Raw genomic sequence first — 8404 nt, 5'->3', positions numbered from 1 at the left:
GTTAGGCTTTTAAGTCACACCTATAAATGTGCTAGGGTGCCTTAAATCTCACATGATTTGTGGGGTCAAAAAACTTCCAACCTAAATTTGACAGAGCTGGGCCAGCCCAATAAGTGTAAATGGAGTGTAAGACCTTCATCACACTAATCAGACAATGGCTCGACGGTCCCCAGGGATCTATATATATATAGGACTATACGCACATGTGTTTCATATGTAAAATATAACTTAATCGGGATGAATAATTTAATTACATAGAGCTGACACAAAAATCTACTCAGTGCAAAACTCTGCTGTGGCAGAGAATCTGTGTTCTGGCCCGGAGGGTTTATCTGCTGTCTAGAAAGCGGCGCTGTGCTCAGAGCCCATGAGAGACCAGGATCAAATCCTGCCAGGAGCAAGGGAGACCTGCACCTGTCACGAAGAGAGACCGTGCCTTTATCCCCCGCAAAGTGTAAAGACGTCCGGCTGTCTCCCACAGGAGGCTTGTGAAAAATGCGCACCACTCAAATCCCGAGTGCACGGCCATTACCAATAAAACAGGCTTTTGTTAAAAAAAAAATGTTTTCTAATGTGTGCTAATAAGATCAACATACATTTTTTTGTTCCGGACAATACTTGTTCAGTTTTACCGAACTGAGTGATAAGAGTCGATCTGATTCCTCGCTGACCAGCGAGGTCTTAAACAAACAAAGACACACAGGATTCTTCTCACGAATCCCTTCTATAATAGCAAGGCAACAGAGGCAGGGTGTGCGGGCAGATGAGGCTATTGACAGGCCTGCCCACCGAGATTCACACAGGTGCTGAAGATGCGGCTGGTTCGTCAACACTCTTCAGATGGAGATAATCCTGACACCAGACCCTGAGCAAAGACAGCAGACTGTGCTGTAGATAGTCATCTCTCAGGGTGGTGCCTTTCAAAGGTCCTGAACACATAAGGTGCAAGGTGCCTTGTGCAATGAGACTAACCCTCACTGTCACCCACTGGCAGGTGAATGCACTGTCGAGGAGGCGGGAAGAGGCAGGAGTCGGGACTACTAATCAAAGTTTACTACATGCCAGACACGGAACAGTGGGGCTTTCACAATATCCCCGAATCGCACGATGGGAAAAGTAGTGGTTGTGCACAGCTTTCCTCCTGCTATTCCCACGGACTACACAGACACCAGACCATGCTTCCCAAAAGACGCTTTGCGCAGGCGTGCAGTTCTGCGTCCCGTGCGGAAATGAGCACAGGCGAAGTCACGTGTAGATCTGTACGCACAGCGGTTTGTCTACGTCCTGCAGAAATCAAATATTTAGCTGAAACTGCTGGATAATGAGTTAAGTTGACTGGACTTTGCACCACGGAACTGAGGTCCGCCTGTATTTTATTTTCTGCTGTACATTTCAGACCGAGAGGCGCTGTGCACTTAACCCGGAATAACACTCGGAACTTTTTTTTTATATAAAGTAAAATTTCGTCCTCGCTTCCCTTCATTTGGGTCAAGTGTCTGCAAAAAAAAAATAATGCCCCCGTTAAAGTTCTGTGCCAACCTCTCCTGGCTGTTCACGGAGCTGCCGGAGTTCGCTCAGCGGGCACAAGCGGCGGCTGCAGCCGGGTTCCGAGCGGTGGAGGCGGCGTGGCTGTACGACGCTAACCCGCTGGACCTCCAGAAAGCCAGCACACAGGCTGGGGTGGACGTTGTGCTCATAAACACGCCGCCTGGTAAGAAATAATTAGAGGTCTTACGCTGTAGACAGGACATGCGCATGTTTATACGCCGCCAAGGAAGAAAATAACGGCGCCTGTAGGACAACCCAATAAGTCAACTTCACTGTGTAGTTATGCACTTAGCTAATGTTGGCTTTCTAACGGAATCGAATACATTAATGTTAAGAAAGTTAAATACTAGAAAATGGCAGGAAAGATACATTTTTAGTGATTGCACTTCTTGCAACCACAGTTTGCCTTACACACTGTGGGCTTGCTTGTCCCTATTAACGCAGCCTTCACATTATTTGAAAGTTTGCAAGAAACTGTCTCAGAGAGAGAGAGCACTCCCGTGAGCTGTCCAAACCTTCATGTTTTTAATTGGCTTAAGGCGCGTCATTAGCAGCTGTTTGCGGGTTAGATTTAAAGCCACGTATCAGCTGGGACTCGTCACCGCCATTAAGTTGCCAACGAGTTGTCTCATTGGCATGGTCCTTGATTCACAACATGCGTGGATGTCTAGTCCTCGGCGATCTTGCTGATCCTTACAGTTACAGTAAAGTAGGAAGATCCGTTTGAATGGGGCCGCAGGATATGCTGTCACCTGGAACTGCTAGTTTACTTAGCATCCTTAGACTGTGCTGCACGTCGTTTGAAGAGCACACTCTGGCGGTACATTTGGAAGGTAAATGACGCGCTGTGCAATGATGATTGTGTGCAAATGAAATCAATCTGCTCTGGCCTGATGGATCACTGGTATTCCTGCTACACGTCTCATTGAATGCAATTCACCGCAGCCCACAGAGTACCCATAGTCCACCGGTGTGCTGTTGCAGGAGATGTCGGGAAGGGAGACCTCGGACTGGGGGCAGTGCCTGGCCGGGAGGAGGATTTCAGGGCAGGCCTGGACCTGGCTGTGAAGTATGCCAGAGCCCTGGACTGCGACAGGTACGCGTGTCTCTGTAGGCCAGCGTTCAGAGCCGGTGGCGCACATGGTGTCGTGAGAGGCGAAGCACGGGAAGACGTGTCTTTACTCAGAAAGCACAGCCGCCATCACGCTGGGCTTCCCCCTCTCGAACGCCGGATACTCAACGTCGGCCTGCTTTCCTGTGTTCCGCGGAAGTTAACCCGGGTGTCCCATCCCGTATTTTCCGGCACCAAAACCGGATTCAGTCATCTGGCAGTACTGCAGGGGTGTCCAGTCCAGGTCCTGGAGGGTCGGTGTGTGTCATTCCATCTCGTCGTACAGCTCGCCCCCAGGTCTTCAGGTGCTGCCGCTGTAAGACCACCTGTAGCGGCAGCAGACACACGGTCAGGCCTGCCCCGGCGCCACGGTGCAGCCCCTGGAAGCACACAGTGGCAGGACGCACTGCGGCAGAGCTGGCGTCTAGAGCACTGCGTCGGGCCCGGACACTGCCAGCCCTTTTTTTCAGGCGCACGCGTGACTGAAAAGCAGTGCCTTTCTTAGTGAGCGGGGGAGTTCCCAGTGTTGGGGGTAAACGTGTGTAATGAATCACGTGCCGCATTTATTAGCGGAGGATTAGAAGCAGCCCGCTGTGAGTGGAATGATGAAACCCTGAGAAAACAGGGTAATAATCCTGTGGGCTACAAGAACTGTCCAGACCCGTAGCCGTCGGCGGGCACAGCAGATGCAGACATTTGTTATTGCTGTTCCTGCTGATTTCACTGACTGTTTCAGGGGGAACCTGGGCTCGCCAGTGCCAGTATTATGTATTAATGCCTGGGTGGCCTCTCCGGCTCCACTGTCCGTTTTCCCAGGATTCACCTGATGGCCGGAAGAGTGCCCGCAGGGCAGGATCGAGCAGCTGCAGCTGGGGAGATGGAGGCCACCTTCATTGCCAACCTGAGATACGCCGCGGATGTCCTGTCGAAGGTCACACCCGGTCGCTGGGCTCGAAGCGACGGGGGCACAGAAATGTGAAATTGCTGCATTTTTTTATCCCCCCTGTAGATGTCAGTCGGTGAGGCTGCCGTTTCTGCTGAGTGATGACAGTCGATGGTGTGAGGTGCATGTGCTTTAGGACGAGGCAGGAACTGGGGGCTGCCGGGGCCTCTGTGTGTGCACACTTACCCCCGAGGGAGGACTGGGTGGGAACATCGGGCAGGTCTGTCTGCGATGCCATGTGATTGTCTGGTTCTCCCCTTGCAGGAAGGAATTCTGGGACTGGTGGAGCCAATCAACACCAGGATAACGGATCCCCGCTATTTCTTGAACTCGCCGCACCAGGGTAAGCGGACAGTGCTGCATGTATTTTTAGGCAAGGAACGGAAGAGGAGTTTATGGAGATTGATAGAGGTCAGTGCTGCCCATTTAGGTAAAGATACGTTCTAAATGTGGGTATAAAACTGCATCAGTGGGATTATTTGCAGTTTGGGGTTATTCAGAATGAAGGCTGTCACCTGATGGCACTATTGTATGATAGTAATATTATACAAGATGCTGCCTGCTCCTTAGATCAAGAAACTACTCACTCCAAATGGACTGAAATACCCAAAGAGTCTCCTCTCATTTGTAACTGTTCTTATATACCTTCACAGCCACAGTGTTGTTCTTCCCTCTGCTTGTCAGCGTGCTGTCAACCTCTGCATGTTTCGACACTGACGCGGGTCCCCACCACTCTAAAAAGCTCTTTGTTCTTTCCTAGCTGCTGCTATTTTGCAAAAAGTTGGCCGTTCAAACATAAAGCTGCAGATGGTGAGCTAGGAAGTTTTTCTTGTGGTTTCAGTTCCTGAATTGACCATTAAAATATCCAAGGGTACAGTTTATAATATGTGTGTATTTTGCCTGGTAACTCTAATCGAGGGCTCTTTTAAGGTAATTTTTACTTGCTGCCTGGTATGCATTCTGTGGAAGAATAGGTGTCTGTCATTTTAGATTCTTACCACAGTGACGGGTGCTGTGTTGACAATCTAGTTACATTACAAACCTCTTCTGTGCCGAATGGCCATTTTTTAAGTCTCTGATCAGATTTGTATGTGTTTGGATTTGTTTTGTTTCTTTAAGCAGAAAGTTTCCAACTATTTTAGCCTTTTAGCATTAAATTTATTGTCTAAAATTTTCCATTGGCTCAAGTGCTGTATTAGTCATGCAATTACATTCACTTGTCTTAGATGTAGCATTGAGAATATATTTTAAGAAAGCTTTAACATGCCAAAACTTAACTTTTAAGCTTGTTGTTTTTGATGAACAGGGGATATAAACCCATCTGGTTACTTCTAAGCTTATTGAACTGTCAGAATCAGCCTTGTAAATCAGCCCAAGGAGAAATATGATTAAATAAGGATGCAAAAGTAACTTGGAAAAAAAGCTAAGCTTTCTGAAATCATGGCAGTGGTGACATCTTCCACTATTCAGATATAGCGTTGTAATTGACACTTGCTGACAAAATTCATTTTATGATTTTTTTTTTGTCCCAGGACATCTTTCACTGGCAGATAATGGATGGCAATCTCACACAAAACATCAAAACGTACTTCCCCCTTGTAGGCAAGTACATCTGCTTTTCATTGATTCACACTAATGCAATGGGTGATGCAGGGGCATTTTCAGGTGAGGTAGGAATGTTTAAATCAAGCACTGAAAACTTCTCTTTTCCTGCGTTCACAGGCCATATTCAGATCGCCCAGGTTCCTGGCAGAAATGAGCCAGACAGTCCCGGGGAGGTGAACTATCCCTACGTCTTCGGTGTGTTGGAAGAAATGGGGTACCAGGGGTACATTGGCTGTGAATATCGACCCAAGGGTGAGTTGGCATGATTCCGATGGAAACTGGAGCCGACGAGATGGGTGTGAATTGAGAACCCAACTGAGATGAAATCTTAAAAAATGCATTATCTTGATCTAGCAAAAGCACAATTAGGTTACTAGATCTCTGCCCCTGGTATTCATTTTCATTAATGAAAGCCTGCTGTGCTGGCAGTGAGGGGCTTGCCTCAAGGGGGGTGGGGTGTCGAAGGAGTCTTGCCCTTTTTGTGCTCACAGGGTTTGCAGCCAAGAGACGAGATGTGAAACCCCCCGATACCTGGCTGTTTCAGATCGGGTGGACGTACTGAAACCAATCTGTGATTCTGTTTTGTTTAAAACAGAGAATGTGTAAATAAAGCACTAAGCCGAGCTGCTTAATGACTTTTCAGGGCTACGGCCCAAAACCCCTCAGACGCAGAAGCAGCCGGTGCAGATGAAACCTTGATCCGAAAGCACAGAACAAGCACGCAGATCGTAGGGCAGGAGCAGGACAATGAGGCGTGCTTTGAAACAGCATCTACATATTAAATATTTGGAGTGCCTGGTCAAGACAAATTCAGCAGGCCCAGGATAATTGGAAAGAGTAATTGTGACCATGTGGGGGATTCATTAATTGTAACAGTTTTAATAATCCCGATCTTTTTAACCCCTTGGTTATGTTCAGCGTGATTTCTCATTATTAGCGTCGTTTTGTTCCGGGTCCCAGCTGGGAAAGGAGATGATGGATACAGCCGAAGTTTTCCCTCTCAGTGGTGAGGGGTCCGCATCACTCAGCTGTCCCCCAGCTGCTGTTCATTAACTGGAATATTGGGCAGTCCTGCAGGCCGGCTCCTGTCCGTTCCCTGCGCTCTGTCACCTGCGGCCCTGTAATTGAAATTAAGAATGCGCAGTGGCGAGCGGGGCTGAGACGCTGTGATAAACACGAAGCAGGCAGCGGACTGGAGGGAGGGTGTCTAATGAGGCCATTGCTATGCAGAGCCAGGCATGGCCTCCTTGACTGAACACATCCAATTTCCGCCTCCCTCCCCTCCTCTTCACCCCAGAAACCGCTCTGATTGAGCAGGAAACACAAATGCTGACTTCTAGAAGCTCAGAGATTAAATGAGACTAATTTTGGCTTTGCTCCCTGGCCCACTGAAGCAGTGCTGCTCCTGGTTTAACTCCAGAAATGCATGCGGCCTTGCCTTCAGCAAGAGAACTGTCATGGAAAAAAAAGTCCTATTTTTGAAGTCCTCCTTGAACCTTAACCTTGACAGATACTGTCGCAAATTAAACGTTTTGGAGCTGTGCACACTGATGTGAAGTCAGGTGCTGTTTAGGATGGGGATGCCTGCAGTTTCCCCGATTGGGAACAAGTAGAAAGCATTAGGAGTGTGTGGATGACCAAACCGCAGAACTGCACCAGGGCCAAGATCAGCAGGTTGACACAACATTTTTTGGACTCGGTAAACTGAAAAGCAGATCCTAATCACAGCAGAATAAATGTGTGCATGTGCCAGATAATGGGATAAAATGGCCAGCGTTCTTTCTGAGAGTCCTTGGGTGAACTGTGCAGGAGAAGGAGAAGGGAAAATGCTGGGCACTGCTGCTGTACAGATGGTTTTCTCTCTCCTTTCCAATGCGTGGCTTTAGGTACCACAGAAGAGGGTCTTGGATGGTTGCAGGAGTATTGGAGAAGCCACAAGTGAAGACCGAGGATTGGATTTAACATCCCTCGATTGTTTAAAGACCACCAGACCAGAAGGACATTTCAAGAGCCAGCAGCCGAACCCCCTTTCTTCTAAGCTTGGCCACGGCAGTGAAATCCAAGACCTCAATTCGAGAAATAAAGGAGTAATCCTCTGCTACACACTGAACTACGAAACCGACATTGAAATACGGTAAAACAAATGACTGCACCAGCACTGCCTTCTACAAGAGTCCACTGTGGAGAAATGTGGGTCGAGGTCAGTTATACCCACAAGATGTACTGTAGGTGCAGCCATTCTGAAGTAAATATGCAGATAGTGTTACAAGATGATCACTGATAAGGTGCAACGTCAGAGCGCAGACATCACCACTGTGTATGAAGCTGTAACCTTGAAAGATGCTCAGTAGGTTAACCCTGCCTGCTGCTAAATCCAAAGCAAGGTGTCTAGGTGGAGACTTCAGGCTAAATCAAAGCTGCACCAGTGCTACTTCTAGCATTGGGTAGTAAAGATTTGTGTACTGATAGCAGGGGTGGAAACTATACAAATACAAATTTCTCCCTTTCCAGTCTCAAGTACATAGACACAGACCGCAGTCACTGCACATACTGCACTGGCGACTACCCTTTTAATTGTCATCATCCACCGATGAAAGACGTCAAGTATGAATTGTTGCCTGCCAAATAATAAAAATCCTTGAACATCTTTTGGATTGTGTAGACATTACCCTAAAAGCTTTTTTTTTTATTTGTAGTTGTTTTCAGTACAGAAGGTAATAGCACATTGAAAACCTGTCCTCAGACTGTGGTCTTCGGTGAGGCTGGATCAGGATTCCTCAGCAGGCTGCAGTACGAAGCACAGCACTGGTCATGACTCCACAAGCACCCACAGAACAAGTTAAATTTGTCTTTTTCAGCTTCATAAAAAGTACAAGACTTACAGTATCTCCAATGTAATGGAGATCATTCCATGTAAAGCCAAACAGAACATATTCAGAAGCAAAAACTATAACAATCCTCTGATATAAATACATCTACACAAAAGAAATTTTCTGAAATTCAAATGAAAGTGCAGGTGAGAGGGAATGGGTATATATTACAAATTATGCCATTTAATTTCATAGGTGATCTGTTCATATGAAAAGGAAAGCAATTTTTTTGCTTTATTTTAGAGATTGCACGTTTATGTGCAGTGCAACCTCTCAAATACGTTTTTTCTTTGTTTTTTTTTTAAATGGGAAATATAAACATGCTGA

At 47.1% G+C, this 8404-nt stretch overlaps 1 protein-coding gene across 2 annotated transcripts; it reads left to right on the top strand.

Moving 5' to 3' along the window:
• The first annotated feature begins 1237 nt into the window (after window positions 1-1237).
• On the top strand, window positions 1238-7859 carry hyi (hydroxypyruvate isomerase). 2 transcript variants are annotated; one of them, XM_088927299.1, is made up of 8 exons: window positions 1238-1711; window positions 2533-2644; window positions 3476-3590; window positions 3867-3945; window positions 4363-4412; window positions 5135-5204; window positions 5325-5459; window positions 7094-7859. In XM_088927299.1, the coding sequence occupies exons 1-8, from the start codon at window positions 1513-1515 to the stop codon at window positions 7147-7149; spliced, it is 816 nt and encodes a 271-aa protein (XP_088783425.1). In that variant the 5' UTR covers window positions 1238-1512; the 3' UTR covers window positions 7150-7859. The 2 variants fall into 2 exon arrangements, with proteins under 2 accessions (XP_088783425.1, XP_088783424.1); XM_088927298.1 differs by having other exon boundaries at window positions 2494-2644.
• Window positions 7860-8404: the final 545 nt, after the last annotated feature.

This window comes from Atractosteus spatula, chromosome 11 (genome assembly GCF_055471065.1).
Source record: "Atractosteus spatula isolate fAtrSpa1 chromosome 11, fAtrSpa1.hap1, whole genome shotgun sequence".
Taxonomy (NCBI): domain Eukaryota; kingdom Metazoa; phylum Chordata; class Actinopteri; order Semionotiformes; family Lepisosteidae; genus Atractosteus; species Atractosteus spatula.
Note: the sequence above shows the minus strand (reverse complement) of the source record. Positions and strands in the feature narration are given on the sequence as shown.